The 23385-nt window shown below is 43.0% G+C and overlaps 1 protein-coding gene across 8 annotated transcripts in view; it reads left to right on the top strand.

The window, feature by feature from the left end:
- SIPA1L1 (signal induced proliferation associated 1 like 1) overlaps positions 1 to 23385 on the top strand; it is a 158304-nt gene that overhangs the window by 131887 nt on the left and 3032 nt on the right. For 5 of the 8 annotated variants that reach the window (XM_080993717.1, XM_080993721.1, XM_080993715.1 and 2 more), the window contains 9 exons: positions 2018 to 2136; positions 5193 to 5311; positions 7580 to 8025; positions 10925 to 11161; positions 12682 to 12847; positions 19041 to 19263; positions 20000 to 20146; positions 20856 to 20970; positions 22604 to 22685. In XM_080993717.1, the coding sequence (XP_080849843.1) occupies positions 2018 to 2136; positions 5193 to 5311; positions 7580 to 8025; positions 10925 to 11161; positions 12682 to 12847; positions 19041 to 19263; positions 20000 to 20146; positions 20856 to 20970; positions 22604 to 22685 (1654 nt within the window). The remainder of the gene's footprint in view (positions 1 to 2017; positions 2137 to 5192; positions 5312 to 7579; positions 8026 to 10924; positions 11162 to 12681; positions 12848 to 19040; positions 19264 to 19999; positions 20147 to 20855; positions 20971 to 22603; positions 22686 to 23385) is intronic. The other 3 variants (XM_080993722.1, XM_080993719.1, XM_080993720.1) reach the window with 2 other exon arrangements.

The following is a 23385-nucleotide window of genomic DNA, read 5'->3' as shown; positions in this document are numbered from 1 at the left end:
AATATGTAAAATGTTGTACTGCAACTGGCCCTGTATGTCTTCGCACTTTGTGATTTGTGAAAAATACTATCCAGTATTGCAAGTGGACATGAGAAGGCCATTGTCCCTCCACATTCTTTATTAGCTGTAGTTTTGAATGGGAACCCCAGAATAGGAGCAGTGATGCACTTTCAGAGTTGTGATGGCATTCTTGCATGACAGCTGCTAGGTCTGAATCAGAAAATGCATTGCATCCTTGATGGAGTTGGTAGGATTCCTGGCTATGGCTGTGTTCTGAAAGTCCAGATTGTAAACTTGAATAAACAAGATAGCAGCAATAATAAAACTTTCTATCCATAGTCACCAGCCCAACAAATCTTCATTATCACCTTTCCCTGTTACTCATCTTCTGTCGACTCACTCACATCTTTTCTCCGTGGCTATTTACCAGTGCTGAAGCTGTGAGCCACAGGGGATTATAGCATTGTTAAAATGAATGACGAATTTGATTGCAACCAACAGTTCTGAATGGTTTAAGTGATTGAAATCTAGTGGTTACAAAGTCTACCCATTTTCAGATTGTTAGTATGAAGGAAATTAGAGTACAATTGTTTCATACAAGTGGCAATCAAAAACATTGAAAGCTGTAGTGAAGTGACTAAAGCAGAGTGCAGAAATTCACCCATGAACAGCCACTTCCCAAAAGCATTCCAGTATCATACAGGGCAATCATATGCATATTTACTCAAACGTAAATCCCATTGTGTTCAGTGGGAATTATTCCCAGGAAGGTGTGTTTGGGGTTGCACCCTGAGGCTTTCAAGAATGGAAACCCCTTACTGTCAACTTTTCCCTTGAGAAAAGACCAGGTGGGGGGAGCACACCCATTGGATTCCACTGCTTTCTCTCCCCTTGTTCAGTGTTTTCCCAATGAAAAGGCTGGGTGGGGCAAGGAAGCTCACCAATTGGACTTTGCTGCCTAACAGCACCCTACACACCTCAGGAGCATCACATTCATGTTGTAAAATAAATCAGCTTCAAGGAGAGAGTCGTCTGTGGGAAAGGCCAGGTGCAATGCTCTGCTACCACTGCTTCTAGACTCAAGGTGCTCTCAGACGTTACACACCTGGCTTGTCTAATTATAATGTATTAGATGTGCAAAGTTCCTGCAAATGCACACCGATAATGTTGATCAATTTGGATGCCCTGGATGCATTTTTAGAATTAGTGTACCCACCCCAGTTCAGTGGGACAACAGTTCTTTCGGTACCATTTCTGGCACTGGAACTGCCAGGATAATTCCATACCTGTCACTGTCTTACTGTGCTGTCCCTGATATCTGTGCTGCCTCCATCCAGGTGGGAATCTGAGCCACCACCTGTTCTTTTCCTTCAGTAACCCACAAAGTCACAAGTAGGAGTGGTATGACAGATGGGCCCACTCACTCAGCTTGCACCTCCACTGTGTACAAATCTCAGTTGTGCATCATACAAAACTTGGCCAGTCAGAATGCACCCCCATGTGGCATGTTCACATTTGGGAGGTCTACTGAAAGGACTGCTAGCCAATTCATGGTGAGGTGTCTTTTGCAGAGAATCCTTAAGTATGGCTGAAGCCCTCTGTTTTGTTGCTGACTTTGGCTCTGAGGCCCTTTTGGGGCTAGCCATGAAAGGAGTGTTTGTTGTTCGTGTTCCATCTTTCAGACTTTTCTCTGTGCAGGAATGGGCATCACAAGATCACATATTTCATGTTTGGGTTAGTTATTACCACAGTCCTTTAAATCCTGGCTCTTCATACACTTGGCTAGCAGTAGTGGAGTTTACCTATGAAGGATGTTTGGCAGTTGAAGTGTATTCTCAATTCATAATCCTAGAAATGGAAAGTCAGAAACCTCCACAATAAGAAAAGCATAGCTTTTAAAAAAAAAAAAAATTGTATCAGAAGTGCATTGTGTAAGTATGGCTTCTTGATGTAAAGAGATGTTTGCTGTATACCACATTTACCATGTATGGAACTAAAGAATAATTATTTACCTCAGGTTTGGAATGAGTCGAAGATCTCCTGCCTCCATCGACAGGCAGAACACAGATACGAGTGGCAGTGGCAAATCCACCCCCAGTTGGCAGAGAAGTGAGGATAGCATTGCTGACCAAATGGGTAAGCAATAACTTCTGCAGCAATTAAATGGTTTCCCCCACAAGGTGACTTTGGCAACCTGTTCCTTCCTTAAAAGGAGCAATTCCATTTTTTTTTTTAATGTTACCCCTGTTAGTGAGAATGAATGATGAAATGTGAGGTATACTGTCATCTGCACTTTGTGTCCTTGAGACCTGGGAACATCATGTGATGTAGAAATGAAGTTCTCTAGAGAATAGATCAGTTATAATGGTTCAGTGCCTGGGGCATCTTTTAAGAAGCAGCGGTGCAGGCACAAATATTACTTGGCCTTACTGCTTATTTACCCTCATCTCTTTTCAGCACTGCATCAGCTTAATTTAATTTTTACCTTTTCTGTAGCTCTTTTTGTAGTGCTTCCTTTCTAATGGTGCTATATGCTGACTGTTAGATGGTTGAAAGTATAAACAACCCATGTACAGATTATTATTTTTTAATGCAGATAAAATATAAGTAAAAATGTACAGTTGGGTGAGAATCACTTTCTACTGCTGGGTGTATTTGCACGGTGCGTTGCAGTTAAGTAGTTAGATGAAAGAAAGATCCTCAGCACTCAGTAGATTAAATGAAGTTAAGCCTTCATTTGGCATCTCAGTACATGGACCTGTTTATCTTCGTTTGTAGCTACTGAAGCAGTGACCTGACACTGGTAGATCCTGCTGAGGCTTTTGCATTAATAGGAATTTTACTATGGTTTCATTCATCTTGGCAGTGACACTGATACAGTGTGACTAGCTTTGATTAAGGATTCCAGCGTGGAGAGTGTGGCTTCCTGGTTGGCAGTACACCAAATGCGATGCATCCAGCCTGGTATCTGTTAGGTCTGGGAGGGAAGTCTGTTGCATCATCAGTTCTCAGGTCAAACTGGCATGGTTTGTGTATTGCGGGAATGTAGGCAAAGAAGAATAGGAGCTGGAAATGGTGGTACTTGGACTGGATATTTTAAAAATAAAACAAAAGAAGTTGTGAGACAACCTGATTCCCAAAACTATAAGATTTGACACAGGCTCAACTTCTCTGTAGGGGCTTATCTAACTACCTGGAATACCACATCAGAGCCTGAACAAAAGTTAAATTCCATACGATGTTACCTTGAAAACAGAAAGGTTCTGTGACTTCCTAGGATAATTGGGAGTTGGGAGATCCTTCCTGTTATCCTAGGTATCCATAATTGACAGCTAGATTGGTGGGTGGGGGTAACTCCGTTGTCCTAGTTTAGCTGAATGCTAGAAGAGAAGCTGAAGATGCTCAGCTCTTACTATCATTCTTGTCATCACAACATACTGCTACTGTGTAAATAAGGTAGGCTTTGAGACAGATTGAAGTATTCAGCGAATGCCTCGGGAGTTCAGGAAATGAAATGCGATTCTCAGATTCAAAAGATACACTTTTGTTCTAGTAACTTCAGAGGCTCAGTGAGCTGCGCCTTATTATTAAAGCCATCTGGTAATTCCCCATCCCCCATATCTGCTTAACAGGAAAAACCTGTGATTATACTGATCTCTAGTTTCCATTTTGGCAGAATACTTTAATCACATGTGTTTTTATACTGTTGAGATGGTAACAACATGTGTAAAGTTAATCTTACTCAGAATTACCGTATTTTTCGCTCTATAACACGCACCCGACCATAACACGCACGTAGTTTTTAGAGGAGGAAAACAAGAAAAAAAATATTCTAAACGAAACAGTGGATGTATGATTTTTGTGGTTCATGCTGTGGCCACAGACATGTGATCTGACAGTGAGTCTGGAGTAGCCCAATGCAAAAATCCCGAGGATCCATGTGGATCCATGCTTTGTAACCACGTTTTTGTACCACTGCAGCCCCAGGCAACAGTGGGTGTGTGATTTTTTTGGTGCAAGATGTAGCCATGGACATGCTATGTGATCTGATGGTGAATTTGGGGTGACCCAGTGCAAAAATCCTGAGGATCCATGTGGATCCGTGCTTTGTAACCACGTTTTAAGTGGGGAGGGAAGGAAAAGCACTCAAGGGACAAGAAGCATGTGTGGGGTGGGTGGAGAAGGATGCTGCTAATAATGAAGAAGAGGGGTATAAGGGGAGAAGGCTCCTCTCCTCTCCCGCGTTGCTCCTTTAAAGCAAGCAGGCTCTGCTTTTCTCCCTCCTCCCAGCTCATCCCCGGCTTAGCGAGCTGAAAAACTTTGCTGCTATTTAGCGAGCTGAGTGGGGAGGAGAGAGGGACAGAGAGCCTGCTTGCTTTAAAGGAACCAACCGGAACTGCTCCTTTAAAGAAGCAGGCTCTCTGTCCCTCTCTCCTCCCCACTCAGCGGCTCTTCTCCCGCTTTGCTGTTTCAAAGCGAGCCACAGAGGAGGGAAGGGGAACCATGGATCCTCTGCTCACGACTGCAGCAGATCCCCCCCGCCACCCGTAGGCATTCCCTCCATAACACGCACAGACATTTCCCCTTACTTTCTAGAAGGAAAAAAGTGAGTGTTATGGTGCAAAAAATACGGTACTTTTGCAGACCCTCCCCTGTGTGTTAATGTTGGCACTGAACATAGCTGCCCCCCCAAAAAATCTGCTGTGGAAACTAAAATGCCCCCATATCAACCTGAACAAAATGGAACAGGTAGAGAGGAAAAACTGTGGTTTTGGAGTGAAAGGACAATGTCATAGGTAGAAACCCAAATACAGTGATACCTGTTGGTCTCTTTGAATAGTTTCCTGTTTTAAGGCAGTTAAAAGTACTCTCTCATACACCCTCTTTTTTTAAAAAAGAAAGAAAGAGTTGATTCTAATTATGTAGTTTGAAATAATTCAGATACAAACTGTATCAGGTAAGCAACTTTAGTTCAGGAGGTGAAGAGGTGGCATACTCCTTTTCTATTTTATTGCTTATATATTGGTATTTTTTGTAGTGTATTTAAAAGTTGCGAAGGCCTATTGCTGGTACAATAATTTTGCTGTTGATGAGAAAGCATACTCTGCTTTTAGTTCTCTTGGTTCTAAGCTTCTTCTTTTTTAATGCCAAACTTCCTGAAAGCAAATGCTGTATTCCATGCTGCATTACAGAACCAACATGCCATCTCCCTGCAGTGTCGAAGGTGCTGCCATCCTTCAGAGAGAGCCCTACTGGAAGGCTGATGAGGCAAGATCCAGTAGTCCACTTGTCTCCAAATAAGCAGGGTCATGTAAGTCCACTTTCAAAATTGTTGTGCAAAGTTGTTTTGCTTTCCCTTCAGTTCTCCGAAGGTAAAATATTCTTCACTTTCCCTGAACCTGTACGTCCTTGTTAAGAATATGGAGGAAATGGCAGTAGAGCTGACCTCAGTATTTTAAGAGCTAAATGCAGCTTTAAGATAAAGTTTATTAATAGAAATGTTTTGCTGCCAACTCAAAAGTAGAGTTATGCTCCAGTATAGTGTGATAGTCCAAAGATCTGTGGGAACCTTCATTATTCTAGAAATAAGATTCCTCCTGCTCAATCCCTCTGGCTTGTCGCGCATTCCACAAGCGAGACTTTGGTGACTTACCAACATTAATATGTTCTTTCAGCAAACTATTTATAGCCCTATATTCTTTTTTTCATTCTGTTTAGTTGAGATTCCTGCATTGCAGGGGTTTGGACTAGATGACTCTTGGGGAGGTACCTTCCAACTCTACAATTCTGTGATTCTGTCCTCCCACTCCTGCTGCCTTAACTTTTCTTTTTCAATATTTCTGCTTGGGGAGATCTGATTCACATGTCATGGTAATGACCTATGGCTTGCCAAGAATGAGCAGCTTACGAGTGTGTGCTGCTCATTCAATCCTGCATTGCTCTGCCCTTCCTGGAGCCAGGAGAAACAAACCATAAGCTTTGCGTTACATGCAAACAAGCCATGAGCAGTTGCTCTACAAATCTTTGCTTCTGTTCATGGTTTGTTTGGGAAGAAACAAATGTTCTTTCACAAGTGATGCTGAGTCAATCTTCACAGTTGTTTCTCCCAGCTCCAAACAAAATGGCGCAGAGTGGGAGCAACTGAGCAGCGTGTTCTAGCCCACTGCTTGTTCACAGCAAGCCATAACCCATAGCTTACCATGACATGTGAACTGACTCACAGTTTTAGTCCTAAGCTCTTGTGGTGTTTGACTGACTAATCCACACTCTCGAAAGTGCACAAACACGACCCTTGTAACAATGTGCAAAGATTGATGCATTGCCAGATTTCTAAAGGGGAAGAAACTAGTCCAAGAACTAGGAATTTTCCCCAAACCATTAAAATCCTTTTTTATTTTAATAGTACATACCATCACACTTTTGCATTTGAAGCTTTCTCTCTCTCTCTCTCTCTCTCTCTCTCTCTCTCTCTCTCTCTCTCTCTCTGACACACACACACACACACACACACACACACACACCTCTTTAACTGTTGCAGACATTTGCCGGTGTAACTTGTTTTATCCATATCCTTCAGCATGGCTTCTTATATACTGAGCTGCTGCTGTCCTAACTCCTTCATTAATCAGTTGCTTTAACTGGCATACAGCTGCCTTGAGGAACGATGCAAAAGTTTCACTTCTGATGCTGTGAAATGCATAGGATGTTGATTGTTTGGTGTGTTCTGTTCCCCTGATGTCTTGAATGTCTGAATCCTGTCTTGGAATCCTTGTGGTTCATTTCACCTGGTTAAGCTCTGAACATGTAGATTTTCATGCTCATAACTTTCCACTAATGATTTTTTTCTTTCTGACAATACGACAAATCGTTCTGCTTTGTTTGAATATGAATATATTAAACAATGAATTTAAAGTGGAGTTACTTGCATTTCAAAGCAAATTGATGGAAAATTATTGTGTAGGTAAAAAGGTAAAGGACCCCTGGACGGTTAAGTCCAGTCAAAGGCAACTATGGGGTGCGGCAGTCATCTCATTTTCAGGCAGAGGGAGCAAGCATTTGTCTGCAGACAGCTTTCTGGGTCATGTGGCCAGCATAACTAAAATGCTTCTGGTGCAACGGAACACCGTGATGGAAGCCAGAGTGCATGGAAACACCGTTTACCTTCCCGCCACAGCAGTACATATTTATCTACTTGCATTGGCATGCTTTTAAACTGCTAGGTTGGCAGGAGATGGGATAGAGCAACAGGAGCTCATCCCGTCACAGGGATTCGAACCGCCAACCTTCTGATTGGCAAGCCCAAGAGGCTCAGTGGTTTAGACCACAGCGCCACCTGCGTCCTGCCTGAAAATTATTGTGGAAATGGCTGTTTCATTTATAAAGTGGTCTGTTGGTGGGTGTTTCAGACTCATAACTCTTGTAGCATAAGTCTTGAGTTCAGCGTTCATGAATTTTGTTCTTGTTAATTTTATATTTGAGCTTATGGATGTTTGGTCTTCAGTACTGTACAGTTATTCCCATTTTATTTTATTTTCTCCCGAATCCTTGAATTTATCTACAATTTCTCCCCTTTTTGCAGTCTGATAGCCACTACTCCAGTCATTCAAGCAGCAACACGCTGTCCAGCAATGCATCCAGTGTCCATAGTGAGGAGAAGTGGTATGACAGTGGAGATAGGACTGAGTCAGAGCTGAATAGCTATAACTATCTTCAAGGTACTTCTGCTGACAGTGGCATTGATACCACCTCCTATGGCCCCAGCCATGGCAGCACAGCCTCCCTGGGCAACTCGGCAACATCTCCCCGATCAGGACTTGTAAAAGAGAAAGTGGCACCACTATGGCACAGTTCCAGTGAAGTAGTCTCTATTGCAGACCGGACTTTAGAAAAAGACAGCCACATGATGGACAGGAAGACAGAGTCTTCGTTAAGCTTGGACATTCACACCAAAAGCCAACCAGCCTCCAACCCTTTAACAAGAGAGAACAGTGCTTTTAGCCTTAGTGATGCCGTTTCCCATACAAGGTAATATTCTTTAAAATGATGATTGGTGTCTCTAGATCTTTCTAGCAGACATGGGGAGTGAGTGCTATGGATAATGACATACCTGTGATTCTTGGCAGCCCAGCAGTTTGAAAAGAGGCACAATGTGGAGAGTTTGGAAATAGGAAGCAAGTTTAATATTTCCATATGTGGATGGAGATTGCTTTCCTTTATTGTAGGGGGGTCTTGGAACACATGGGAATCTGGATCTGAGCATGGCAGAAATATACATTATGTTACAGTGTACACAATGTTGCAGATGTACAAGGCTTGTGCGAATATGACGCTCTTGATCTCTTAACCATAGCTTCAGGGATTGGGAATAGGTTACAGGATTGTCTGTTCTATTTCCTTTCCAGCTCATCTCCTTCCTTCTCTCTGTCCCTCTCTCGCCCTCTCTCCCTCACACACATACACCACATTAAATTTAAGGCTAGTGTATATTATTTTACATCCAGGTATGGGACCTGGATGTGTAAAGTCTACAGAATGCTGGGACCTTTCTAAAGGAACTTCAGACTTGCACTACAGAGCTACTGGTTCACACATAATGCTTAAACCATGGTCTATGAGCTGGAATGAGTACAAGCAAAGCCTTAGGCCAGGATTTCCCAAACTTGGGTCTCCAGTTGTTTTCAGACCACAATTTCCATCATCCCTGACCACTGGTCCTGAGAGCTTGGGATGATGGGAGTTGTAGTCCAAAAACAGCAGGATGAGGGAGATAAGATGGATACACAAGCAGCTTCAATTTCACATTAAACTCCAGTGTGGATGAGACCTATGTTTCTAGCATTTATAGAACATGAGAGATGAGGCAAAAATGTGCAGACTGGCTTCTGCTCATTTGTTTTGTGAGAAACTAGCTTTTTAAAAATTTGGAGTATTAATACACCCACCCAAACCCAGAAATATTCCCATGGGTGTCCATGACTTTATCTGGACAAAATGAATAACACTTGTAGAGGTGAGAGGAGGTTCCACTTTGGTTTGATTGTTCTGTTAGAAAGCTAGCTATGACAAGGATAGATGCATCACCTAATAATGTAAATAGCCTTTCCTTCAACATACCAACTTTTTTCAAACAGGATTAGCATTCCTCAACACACCAATTATCTTGTCATTTCTCTATGGATATTAAGTTTGCTGCCATTCAAACAGAGTGCTTCTTAATGTAGAAATTTCTATATCTATTTATATCTCTACATTAATATCTACTCATATATACTTGTCCTCTTAATTTTATTATCTTAAGAAGCTGACTTGCAGACTGGTGCAGTGTTCGTTGCCTTTTCAACCTAGCCCTTTTTGTGGGAATTTGTCAGTCTGGTGACTTCACCCTCTTCAACTGCATGTTGAGAAAAATAGATTCATCACACGGTGATCTGTCTGAATCTTTTCTTCAATTTCTGAAATCTTAGAACTAGCATCTATAGCATTAGACAACCATCCATTTTGTAAAACAGTGATTCACCTCTGGTAAGATCTCTTCTTCCCCCGCCCCCCATCTTGAATTTTAGATGTAGAGAAGGCCTTAATGTACATTTAAATCACAGGCTTAAACACTGAAAGTGTTGCTGAATTTATGTCACCAACACAGTGTTCTGCAGCACAAACACTCAGCATTTGAAATGATGGTTTCTTCAGGCCATTTATCTTTTCCATCATCTTATCTGCTTTTTCTAGGGAATAAATAGGAAACAACATTTGTTGCAAGCATTTGTAATATAAGGTGGCTTCTCAAGTTTATTTAGTTTTGTTATATAGTAGGCAAGGTCATTTATCATTGCTGTGTAATGCTAGCATTCTCGAGTAGTTACCAAGTAGTTTAGAACCCTTTAAACAGGACGATGTAAATAATAATAATAAGGCTGCAATCCTATTTAAAATCTGGAAGCCTGTGTCACTGAACTCATTGGGGCTTGCTTCTGAGCAGACATCTATAGGATTGTTCTGTAAATATTAATAGGACCATTGTTTAAGTGAAGGACAGCCCAGGAAGCAATGTGTATAATGGGAAAGAGCACTTGCCCGTTTGGAGCTGTGGAAAGATGTGAAACCACCAGGCAGCTTCTCTGTAAACTGGTTAGTGCACTGCAAAGACCTGCCTTCCCAACACAACCTTGGCATGATGTAATGATGCAGAAGAGCTGTTCGCTCCCTTACCAATCCCAGTGTTTGAATAGGCAGTATTGGAGTGCATTTCAGTTTGGAAGAACATGCTGTTTCTTAAGATTCGCAGAAGAAGCTGGGCAGCTACATTCAGCAAAATCTTTTAGACCTGGCCTGACCTCAGAGCAACAAAGCAAATCAGTCGGTGGAAAACTGGGAATCTAAGATAACAGCAGAATAAATCAGAATGAGTAATTTCTTAGAGCAGTTTCTCACATTATAGTTTTTGCTCAGGGAAGTCCTCTCTTACGTCCCTTCCATATGGGAATATGTTACCACACAGTGGATTTATGTCCGGATTCTTAAATCCAAATGGAGGCTGAATAACATGAGAGTGTCCTAGCGTGCTGTACCAGTCTTGCACATAAAGACACACCAAATCCATCCCACATCACAGTTTTGCCACAGGAACAAACACGACGAGAGAAAACTAGTTAGTCTGCAGAGTCATTTCTCTCTCTTACTAAGTTTGATGCAAGGGATGGATTAGGGATGGGTGGGTCTCCTGATAGGTAACTAAGTTGTGTAGTTAATCTTTCTGTGCCTCTAATTTAACAGGGTGAATGATTTGTTTTCCAGCTGTGGTGTTTTTGTTTTTTTAAGGCAGCAAAGGTATCTGCCCAGCATGACAAAATGCAGCTTTGAAATTAATTGCACGTGATGTCGGCATGTACACTTAAGCTTTGTCTTTGTTATGCTTCTCTCCCAGTACCATGAGTTCCCGACACTCTGCCAGTCCCGTTGTTTTCACCAGTGCCAGAAGTTCACCTAAAGAAGAGCTTCATTCTGCCACTTCACCACAGCTTGCGCCTTCTTTCTCCTCTTCTTCCTCCTCCTCTGGTCCTAGGACTTTCTACCCACGCCAGGGTGCTACTAGCAAGTACTTGATTGGATGGAAAAAACCTGAGGGGACAATAAACTCTGTGGGGTTTATGGATTCCAGAAAGTAAGAGCATTTTTTTGTTCTGTTCTGGTGGGTGCTAATTTTCAACATGAAGAGGCCTCTAAAATGTATAGTAATTTGATACATTATGGGGGAAAACTCTTTTAAGGGGTAGTACAGTGATTTAAGCTCTTAAACCCATCTAAGAATTCTATGGAGATTATTAGAGTATTCAAATAACTAAAGTAAAATGGTTTAATTTAATGAATTTTAAAACTCTTGTTCTATCTCTTCAATTGCACATTTTATCCTATGGCAGGATATTTTAATTGAACTGAAAAATACCAAAAATTCTCCAGTAGTGTTTAGGATCCTCCAACTGCAGTTTTTAAATGTATTGAGAGGAGGAGCTTTAGAAAAAGTGTTTAGAAAAAGTGGCTTTGGCAATAGAAACTGAACTGCAGCACAAAGTGTTTCAAGTCAAGTTAATCAGCAATCCCCCAATATTGCCTTGGTGTGTGTCAGCCATTTTGTATGGTTACCACCATTCATCTCTCTATGCAGAGAGCTTAAATTAGAGTTGAGTCTTATCTCATGTGTGCTAGGATATGGGAAAGGTAAGAAAGAGTGGGAGGGAGCCTGTTATTCCTAATTTTCTCCAAACCACAACATAAAGCACCAGGAGAATCTGTGTCCTGCTGGCCATCCTACTCATCAGAGCTGGTGAGTGGATTTGTGGACAACTCTTACTGGTGAAAAAGAAACTCCCCACTCCCCTGCAAATAATGCCAATAACCCTTCAACTGAGTGCCAGTGGGAATACTGGGGGCCAGTGGGAGACTGCAACAACAGGGTTTTGCAAATATGGGCTTTCAAAGATGATCTGAATAGGGTATTTTCCTTTTGTACTATTTCAAAAGGATTTGCCAATTAGGTTTTTAGCTATTGTGGAAAAAGAGCCGCTCTTTTATGCCAAGAAGTGGCGCTATGTTGAGAACCGAGATCATAATTGAAGAGTCAGGATGAGGGCTCATGCAGCAGAGTGCCATCATGGGTAAAATGAAAGTAAGGTCAAAGGTTAATCACATTCCAAGTCGTAAAGCATTACAGAGGGGGCAGACTAGGTTACAGATTGACTAAAAAGGGCTTGAATACAGGTAGTAGTGTTAAGACTGTTCTCAAGAAGGCATGTGGTTGGGATGCTGAAATGGTACTAAGCAAAACCAAAGCAAAGGGAATGATAGCAGCAAAGCCTCTTAGACATCTCTTTGATAATCATACGGCTTCACATTAGCCAGGAAGGTGATAGTCTGGTGTCAGTTGCCTTAACTGTGGTTATACGGTGGCAATGCGGTCAGCCTTTCTGCTATTAGGATGAGCTTCTTATAGAGATATGGAAAAGCCAATGTACCTAACAGGTTTATTCCTTTAAGCAGGCATTCCTATACACCTTTTCTCAGTCCCTCTCCCCATCCAAGTGCCCACCTTCTATGCAAACATTTTCTCTGAATAACGGGAGGGTGCTGCAAAGGTCTGGCCCCAGGGGCTTGGATACCTAAGTGTTTATCTTCCTTCCTTTAAAGGCGTCACCAAAGCGATGGCAATGAAATGGCACATCCTCGGTTGCGCGCATCAGCCAGAGATCTTCGTGCCTCCCCAAAGCGTGCATCTAAGTCAAATATCGAGGAAGAGCTGAAGAAGCTAATAGATCTAGACAGCCCGACACCAGAGTCTCAGAAAAACTTTAAGGTAGGTGTTACAGAATGGTATCATCGCCTTCCTGCTGAGAAGAGGATGTCAAGGCCAGCCAGCAGCTGCTGCAGTTGGTGTGAAAGAGCAGGTTTTTCGCAGTCCTATGACTGCTGAGCTTATCTCTTTTTATGATTAAGTATAAACAACAGTGGGAGTCACGGTGCGCAATAAAAGCTACAACTGTCAGTAACCTTTCCCATACATTAACTTGCATTTCCTGTAAATAATTGATCAGTGGGTTCTGAGTGTAATGGCCAGGATGTTAACTTGATTTGGCCACAGAGATTCCCTTAATTTTCTTGAAGGGCTTCTAATTGCTTTCTCAGACTCGGTTCAAAGGTCTAGTCCTGATCTTACATGGCATGGTAGTAGCGTATCTTAAAAATCACTTTCTCCCATCTGCATTCCTATGTGCCTAGGGATTTGCCAAGATGTGTCTGCTTTTGCGCTCCTCAGGGTGGGTTGCGCCACAAGGAATAGGGCATCTTTTGTGTTTTGTGAAACAAAATCTCCAGAGAAGCCCACCAAGTTTATTTTCATTTGGCCTTAATGGAGTTGCCCTTTTCGGCAACCCTTTCCAAACCCGCTGTATTTCTAGAGAATGGATTTATGTGAACTGCTGGATATTTTTCTTCAATAGCTTTATGTTTATTTGTATATTTCTGAAAAGTGCAAGGCTGAGTAAAACACTAAATCTGAAAGTTTCTGAATATCTGCTAGATTAGAAAATGCTACTGTGTTTCAACACCAGACAGAGTAGGGAAGGAGATGAATGCTTTCTGTTTTAAAGAGCTTTCGTGGTATCTCACATTACAGCATCTTAACAGCATCTCATGGAAACCTTTTACAGACTGATTTGTGGTCCGATGAATGGTACAGAGCTTCTGACAGGGTGTGAATTTTCTTCATGAATTGCAACATTGCCACTGGCCTCCTTTGGTTCTTGGGGAGTTTTAGTTAGGGAAGGTTTCAATATACTGCATTAGCAGGTGCCACAATTGCACCTCATAGTTCTGCATGCAGCCTTTTATCAGAAGGAGGTATCACTTGCTGAAAAGCCACTAGTGCTAATGGAATGTTTTCTTCCAAAGGCCGCCTTCATTCAGTTGAGTGGCTCTTCCACTTTTCTGATCAGAGCTCTTGAGTAATGGCATGCTTGGAGTGAGCAGAACTTTTCTACTGAACCCATGCCTCATTTCGTGAGGGCCAAAATTGCTTCCCAAACTTTAAAACGCTTGAAATAAATCCACCCAGAACAATTCCTTAAGGTTTCACCAGAAGTACTAATGACTTAACCATCTTTAAACATCCAGTGAATAATCTTGAAGAAAGAGCCTTGATTTCTAAGGCCTCTGTGCTGAAAGCCACTGCTTAACATTTCAAGCTTGTCAGAGACTAAATGGTTTCCACAGCAACCATGCAAAAGAGGGCACTAGCAACTTCTTTCTTTGCTTGTCAAAACCCAAAGAGGCTTATTAAAACTTGTAAGTATGAAGTTCCATATACAGATTATTTTTCAGTGTTGTCTTTGAGGCTGGAGCAAAGGCAAATTGCCACAGGCAAGTATTCCCCCCGCCCAACTGCCTACTGGCATTTTGAGGGGAAAGATGAACAACTTTCTCATGACTCGTCAGACAAGGACTGGTCTCTTTTCGCAAAATTGCTAATCATTTAAATGATTGATTGTCCTAGTAGCTGTTAGTACATGTCTCTTGTGGAACTCCTTATGATCAATGGAGTCTGCTCTCTCTCAAATTATTTTCCTCATTTAGACAGTAGTCACTAGTTTAAACAAATAACCTGCCAAAATTCATGAATCCTGATACCAGTGTTACTATTACTGCCTATTCTCTTTATTTAAAAAATCCTCTTAGTAGACAAGGGCATTAAGATAGCCCTTCCCTAACTCCTTGAAAGAGTTCATTATGAGCACTTACATTCTCTTTGTTCAAGATTAGCTGTTTTCTGAGGGGACGCTTCTTTCTTTCTTAGCCGCTCTTTTATATAATTTCCTTCACTTTCCTCCTGTCAGAAGAAGGGGAGGCGACTCCTCTTCTTTTGGCAAAGTGCTTCCAGTCCAAGAGAAGAACTTGTGCTGCAACACCCACTCTGCCGCGTCCTAAAATTGCTAAGGGGAGCACTTTTCACAAATGGCAAAAAAAGAAGTTGGTGAAGCTCCTCCCCCGCAACCCCCACGTTTGTCTCAGGCACATCTCATTAGGTGGGGATTTTAAAAAATCCAAGTACACAATGGTCATATGGTTCAGCATCTGCAGTGTAAAGTGAGGTCTGGTCCAGAAAGAGTTTCACCTCTTTGATAAGTTGTTTGTCTACCAAGATTCTGAGTTACCACCATGCCTGAACAACTATAGAACTTTTGGCAGAAGACATGCAGTAGCAGAGTGGGCTTGCTCTTTCTCTCTCTAAAGATACTCATATGCATTGGTACAGTGGTAGAGTAGCTGCCTTGAGACCCTTGCCTGAAACCCTGGAGACCCACTGCCAGCCATTGAAGACCATACCAAGCCAGATGGACCAATGTTCTCGATTCTGTATAGAGCATCTTATTATGTTTGAGGTCTCTTTTCTTTTCTCCTCCTCTCTTCTCATAAACAAGCCATACAGGAGCAACTCACTTCAGGGATGAGTACTTCTGCCCTGGGGACCAGGTGCAGCCCTCCCAGCAAATTTTATGTCCCCCCACCCCAATGGCCCCAGCAATTTTGGCAGCAGTAGAAGGAAATGAGAAAAAGTATGAAGTCACAGCATTGGAGTAGGTAGAGAACTTTTAAACCTCTCTGTGAAGCCCTGAAGGGCATGCGAATTGACCCCTCCCTATTCATCAGATTAATCTTAATGAATGGAGAGGTAGCAATAAGTCCCCCAGCAACTGAGGAGGGGAGCTGTGTTTATCTGTCCCGGGTGTGGAAGTGAGAAAGTGTTGGTGGCACGCAGCTCTCAGACAAAATAATAATAATAATAATAATAATAATAATAATAATAATAACAACTTTTATTTATATCCCGCCCTCCCCAGCCGAAGCCGGGCTCAGGGCAGCTAACAACAATCAAATAATCAAACAATCAAATAATCCAACATTCTAAAAACATTTCATTATAAAAATTAATTAAAGTCAAATTGATGGCAACCGTTAAGCAAAATTCTGTGCAGGTTGCCAGAGGAGGGAGTCAGGCTGCGCCCTGACCAAAGGCCTGGTGGAACAACTCTGTCTTGCAGGCCCTGCGGAAAGATGTCAAGTCCCGCAGGGCCCTAGTCTCTTGTGACAGAGCGTTCCACCAGATTGGAGCCGCAGCCGAGAAAGCCCTGGCTCTAGTTGAGGCCAGCCTAACCTCTCTGTGGCCTGGGACCTTCAGGATGTTTTTATTTGCAGACCATAGGTTCCTCTGTGGGGCATACCAGGAGAGGTGGTCCCATAGGTACGAGGGTCCTAGGCCACATAGGGCTTTAAAGGTTAAAACCAGCACCTTAAACCTGATCCTGTACTCCACCAGGAGCCAGCGCAGCTGGTATAGTACCGGATGAATGTGATCTCGCAGCAAAGACCCCATAAGGAGTCTCGCCGCGGCATTCTGCACCTGCTGGAGTTTCTGGGTCAGTCTCAAGGGCACCCCACGTAGAGCGAGTTACAATAATCCAGTCTGGAGGTGACCGTCGTGTGGATCACAGTGGCTAGGTCAGGGCGAGAGAGATAAGGGGCCAACTGCTTAGCTTGGCGGAGATGGAAAAATGCCTCCTTTGTTATAGCTGTAATCTGCGCCTCCATAGAGAGGGAGGTATCGAAGATTACACCCAAACTCATAACGGACGGTGCTGGCACTAATTGCACCCCCACAAGAGATGGGAGTTGCCCCCTCGATCCCATATCGTCCCGTCCCAGCCAGAGGACCTCTGTCTTCGAAGGATTTAACTTCAACCGGCTCCCACGTAACCATCCAGCCACAGCTTCCAGACATCTGGTCAGTGTGTCTGGGGCCGAGTCAGGATGGCCATCCATCAACAGATAGAGTTGGGTGTCATCGGCATACTGATGGCAACCCAGCCCAAAACTCCGGACAAGTTGGGCGAGGGGGCGCATAAAGATGTTAAAAAGCATCGGGGAGAGTATCGCACCCTGAGGCACTCCACACATCAAGGAGTGGCGCGATGACAATACCCCCCCAAGCGCCACCCTCTGTCCCCAACCAGAGAGAAACGAGCGCAGCCATTGAAGGACTGTGCCCTGAATCCCCACATCGGCAAGGCGGTGGTCCAGGAGTTCGTGATCGACCATGTCGAAGGCTGCTGACAGGTCTAGAAGAATCAGCAGCCCCGACCCGCCTCGATCCAGCTGCCTGTGGAGATCATCTGTTAGGGCGACCAGAGCCGCCTCGGTCCCATGACCAGCGCGGAAGCCGGACTGGAATGGATCCAGAGCCGATGTTTCATCCAGAAACCTACCAAGCTGTTCAGCAACCGCTCTCTCAATCACCTTACCCAGGAATGGAAGATTCGAAACCGGGCAGTAATTGGATAGATCTAAGGGATCTAATGATGTTTTCTTTAAGAGCGGGCGCACCACTGCCTCCTTCAGTTCCCCTGGGAATATCCCGGTGTCAAGGGACAAATTGATGATATCCCCCAGGGGGACCCGCACCTCGTCTGGACACGCTCTAAGCAGCCAAGACGGACAAGAGGACAAGTGGTGGGCTTTCCAGCTCGGAGGAGTCTGTCCACATCGGCTGGGGATATCCAGTCAAAGTGGTCCAATACTGGACCCGAGGACAGTTGAGGGGCCTTCAGTTCCTTTATTGTATCCAAAGAAGAAGTTTGCCCTACACTATGGCTTTTATCCACAACAACTCTTGGATAACTTTTGTACATACAAAAATACAGAACGTAAGGCTTCAAAAAAATTCCTACAGGAGAAATAATTAATAAGCTTCTGATTTGGAGGCTAATTCTAGTTTGGCACACTGCTATCCCACCCTTCTGGTGTCTACATGCCACCCAATAAGTCCTGCTACAACCTCACTATGCAGTGCTTGCAGCCAATCAGTGATGATGATTGAGAGATTTGGAACTTGGGAGATTGGGGAGATAAGGTACTAAGGGAGACCTCTGCTTTTAGCATTGTTTACCATGCAGATGTAAGAGCCATTCCTTCCACATCTTCTCTGTGTAGGGAGGAATATTGCTGAATTGATAGATTCTCTTCAGCACTGTGTTGAAAGTTTATTGTATAATAAAATAGAAAATGCAGGAAGTAGAAGAAATGATAATTGCTTTTTCCATCTGAAGGGCCATCTAGACGATGTTTTTTTGTGCCGTAAAGGCACAGCAGCTACTCATTTATTGTAGTGGATCCACCAAGCAACTTTCACAGGTTAATGATTTCTGTTTCTTGGAGATGTTTACCTAGCACTCTGGCCATAATATTTCATTGTTGAGAAAATCAGCCTCTCCAACCCTGCCGCTCTCAGCACCCAACAAACACTGTTTGGTGGAACATGGTTATGTGAGCACTCAAGTGCAGGAATGTTCAGTGACCCCTTTAAAAAGTGACTAACAGACAGATAGGCTTACCCTCCAACACACATATCGGTCATAATGAACGTTGTGCTTTCTAAAATGTATTTCATTCTTTGGAGGATGGATGCAGCGCTAGAACATGTATCTCCTTGAAGTTCAAAAAATGTCAAGCAGCCACCAAGCATGCCTGATCGCTTTTTGTTACGTGAGAGCAGGTTATCATGTTATTAGCACAGACAGGAGAATATCACTAAGAATATTGCTTTTACAATTCAGGATAGGCCTTTAGTCCTTTTCGGGACATGCTTACTTAAAATTAGTCCAGTGTACATCCAGATATGTTTTTCCACGTTGTAGCTGTGGGTATAAATGCCTTTGGGATGCAGACACATGTAACCTTTGAATCGGTACAGGTTAACTACAATTTTCTGTGCACCCATTCTGAAAGACCTGAAAGGGACGAAATGTTATACTGGAACTGGTTCTCACTTTTAAAGGGACATTCTAAAATCACCTTATTATTACATGTTGTTGTCATTAATATGCCGCCCATCTGACTAGGTTATCCAAGCCACTCTGGGTGGCTTCCAAAAAATTAAAAAACACCATGCGCTTTTGAGATGTACTAGTGGCAGTTATCGCTCCTTTCTCTTCTTCCAGTCTCCGTTCCCCAGCACTCCTACCTCAAGGCGTGCGTTGCAGAGGACTCTGTCAGATGAGAGTATTTACAGCAGTCAAAGGGAACACTTCTTCCCCTCGCGAGCTTCCCTTCTAGACCAAGCCCTGCCAAATGATGTCCTTTTCACCAGCACATATCCTTCTCTTCCCAAGTCATTACCATTAAGAAGGCCGTCGTACACGTTAGGAATGAAATCCTTACACGGTGAGTATGCTTCCAACTTCAGTTTTATTGTGAAAGTGCCGTGCGTTGATTCAGCCGGCAGCCTGCTCTGTCCTGAGAACTCAGAATAAGCAAGCCTCTTTCATACCAACCATGCTTTTGTGCTTAGAGATGGGTTCAAAGGTATGTTCCTGCCTTATGTAAGCTTGAAATGTGAATATTGCAATGTATTCTGCTTGGTGCTGCCCTTGATGATCCAAAAGCTACAACTGATACAGAATATAAGACCTGCTTTTGAAGAGTATGGCCATTACTGGCTTTTTATGTCAGTGCCTCCAGCATCTGCTTGACTCTTCATTGGCTCTTGAGCATAATTTAAGGTGATTGTTTTGGCCTATAAAGCTCTATATGGCTTTATCTTAGACATATCTTAGAAACTTAGACCTATCTTAGACATATCGTAGAAACTCTTCCAAGAACAATCTTTAAAATCAGTGGTATGTTCCTGTTTCACCATACCACCGATATGCCAAGTCAGAGCAGCAATGGCACAAAGAATGGCATTCTCAGTGGCTGGACCTATTAGTTTAATCTGGCCTATAATGCTCAGTTACCTTCCTTTTCACATTTGAATAACCTCCATGTGGATCTGAAGCTGTGGAAATTCAAGAAGAAAATTGTTTCTTTAGAATATTCTCTCAACTGAATTTCAGTGTTGTTAGCTTTTCCTGATTTCTGCTTTTAATTGTGTGTTTGTCTATGTTCTTTGTTGCTTCAGGAGAGTTCTCTGCCTCTGACAGCTCCCTCACAGATATCCAGGATCAGAGAAGGCAGCCCATGCCAGATCCTGGTCTCATGCCTCTGCCCGATTCTGCTTCTGACCTAGACTGGTCAAACTTGGTAGATGCTGCCAAAGCCTTTGAGGGTAGGTCTTGGCAGGTTACTGCTTCAAAAGCTCTTACACCTGCTTTACAAATTTGTTTTAATTTGCCATGTCTTGCATAGGTTTTCCAGCTCTGAAACCCAAGTTTCCTCTTCAGTTGCAATGACAATCTTACGTCACTTAACACTATTCCAGTGTAGTTTCTTTTTGCATTTTTTTGGTGTGCTTCCAATTTCACTATTGTATCTGAAATGCAATAGGTGCTTTGCTGTCAATCAGTGTTTTCAGTTCATCCTTATTTTGATTTGTAAATATCAAGGCTTAAGTGTGCAGCCTTTTGCCACAGGACCAGAAAGACTTTTAAAAAGGAATGTGGACCATTTAGTGATAGAACTAGCATTTTCAGCAGAAAAGGCTCCCAGAGCACCTTATACATGATCAATTAAAACAGGGTTGTTCCTGCAAGGAGGCTTGCAGTCTAAAATACATGACATAAAAATAAAAAAATGAGGAGGAAAGAGGAAAACAAAATCAGACACCACTTCATAAAGTTACATAGTCATTTCTGTAATGATTATCTGAAATGCAAACATTTTCAGAAGAGGATTCCAGTTCTTGGCTTTGTTACAGGACATTTTTTCCCTTGTCTTCCTGTTTTGTTTTCATGTGAAAGAAGACTGCTTTCTTCTGCTGCAAAAGAAAAAAATAATTATTTTGTGGCATGTGTTTGTGTGTGTGTGTCTCTCTCCAGTCCAGCGAGCCTCATTTTTTGCCACTAGTGATGAAAACCACAGACCTGTCAGTGTTGCTTCCAACAGTGATCAAACCGAAGATCAGCTTCCTGCTCAGATGAAGCCTTACACTGGGTATGTAAAATGTTAAATAATGCTTGGCAGTTTATTCTAGGGAAGGAGTGAGGAATCTGTGACCATCCAGATGTTCTTTGACTCCAGCTTTCATCAGCCCCAGCCAGCATAGCCAACAACCAAGGATCATGGGTGTTGTGTGTAGGCAGTCCATCAACATCTGGAGGGTCACAGGTTCCCTATCCCTGATAGAGAGGATGAGTTCAAGGATCTGCTCATCAGCATTTCAAATAATCATTGTCTGGTTGATGGAGAAGACGGCATGTGTAGTATTACCATACAATAGCTATGGCAAGTAGCACACATTGCTTTAAAACTCTAGAACAGGTCCACCTTTGAGAGAGTCTTCCTATGTTTTTAGATCAGTCTTTCCAGAAGGGGTATTAGAAACACGCAGTTGCTGTCATAGAATGCCAAACCAACCCAAAAGTCTATACAGCTGTTCCGAAACGTGTTGCTAAGGCTTCCCACAGACATAAACCCAGGCAGATGAGCAGGGTATAAATAAATTAGTAGTAGTAGTAGTAGTAGTAGTAGTAGTAGTATTTTATTATACCAGGTGGACCCTGGTTAGCACTAACCTTGATTTGGTGCCTTAAACTGGTTAACAAGATGCAATAGGTTCAGAGCAAAGGAAATAACTGTTCCACACAGTGCATAATTAACCTTGCAAATTCACTGCTGCAGAATGTGGTAATGTCAACTAGCTTAGATGTCTTTTACAGAAGGAGAAATGTAGTGCTTGTTATCTAAATGGATCCTTCCTGGTCAGAACCATGAAAAAAGAAAGGGGCATATGCTTTTCTTGGTGGGGGTAGGGAATAGGTGGGTTGATATACCTATGAAAACCAGCTCCCAAAGACAAAACACCTGCGGAGGATGCCCTGCTGCATGGCTTCCAAGAAGTGCCTGATTGGCTGGAACTAGAAATGAAATGTTGGCTTCGATTGACACTTGATCTGTTTCAACAGGGGCCTTGTGTTCTTACTGATTAACATCCTTTACTTACCAGGGGTTATATATGCAGATGTAACACTGATTTTAGGGACGCGGGTGGCTCTGTGGGTAAAACCTCAGTGCCTAGGACTTGCTGATCGTAAGGTCGGCGGTTCAAATCCCCGCGGCGGGGTGAGCTCCCGTCGTTCGGTCCCAGCTCCTGCCCACCTAGCACTTCGAAAGCACTCTTAAGTGCAAGTAGATAAATAGGAACCGCTTTATAGCAGGAAGATAAACAGCGTTTCCGTGTGCTGCACTGGTACTGGCTCGCCAGCTGCAGCTTCGTCACGCTGGCCACGTGACCCGGAAGTGTCTTCGGATGGCGCCGGCTCACGGCCTCTAGAGCGAGATGAGCACGCAACCCCAGAGTCGGACACGACTGGCCCGTACGGGCAGGGGTACCTTTACCTTTTAACACTGATTTGTGATTAAGGAAAGCAAACCACTGGTTCTGTCTGCATAAGACAGAGAATGGGGGACTTGGTCCCTTCAGACATTATTGGAATCCAACTCCCATCATCCCACCATTAGCCATTGGAGCTGATGTGAGTTGAAGTCCAAAACATTGGTGGAGGGGGGCTGGCATAAGGCCATAGAGAAAGTAAACAACTCTGTGTCTGTCTCCTCCTTCCTGCAGTAAAGAATCTCCTCCTTCTCTTGCTTCTAAAGTGAACCAGCTGGAAAGTATGCTGAGAATGTTGCAGGAGGATTTAAAGAAGGTAAATATTTTGACTTAAATAACTTCTGAGTTATTTCTGTTTAAATGCTAGTCCGTGCTAACAGCTCTATGAGCCCTGATCTCATGCTGTATTTCAAAACAGAGTTTTTAAGAAGCCCTGGAACTAAAACATAGATAGGAGATGAAATCAGAAGGTGTACTTTCTTACATCTAAACCAGTGCAAAACGCTTCACTTGAAGTGTCACTGATGCTTTTTGTTATGCGTAGCTGCTGGGGTGGGGGGAGATTGTTTGTCAGGAGTGCAGAAAGAGAACTTGACCCTTTATTCCCCCACCACAACACTCCAAATAAAATCTGCCTTCCACAGCAGCTGTTAGTCTCAGAAGACAAGTGTGTGGGGGAGCTTACCTCCTGTAACTAATAGCCACCAAACCAGAGGTGACAGTGGTGGTTTTCATTGAGAGCATGGCAGGAAAAGATAGATTTAAGCCCACATACTGTAATTCTAATGAGAATGGAGACACCTGTGGCAGTTAAGAATAATTGTATTAATAGAATAATATAGTGATAATTTGAAAACCCAAGCACTTCTGATGAAGTGTGTGGTTTGGTGTCATATCTTGTTTGAAACACGGAATAACATTGAGTCCTACTGATGGCGGATGAAGAGGAGATCTTGCTTTGCATTGGCCAGTGGTCAATTTCCTGTTTGGCAGAGGGAGGAAGCCTTGGATTTACA

Source organism: Podarcis pityusensis, assembly GCF_964106645.2.
Source record: "Podarcis pityusensis genome assembly, chromosome: 1".
Taxonomy (NCBI): Eukaryota; Metazoa; Chordata; class Lepidosauria; order Squamata; family Lacertidae; genus Podarcis; species Podarcis pityusensis.
The sequence above is the reverse complement of the archived record's forward strand: the minus strand, read 5'-3'. Positions and strand labels throughout refer to the sequence as shown.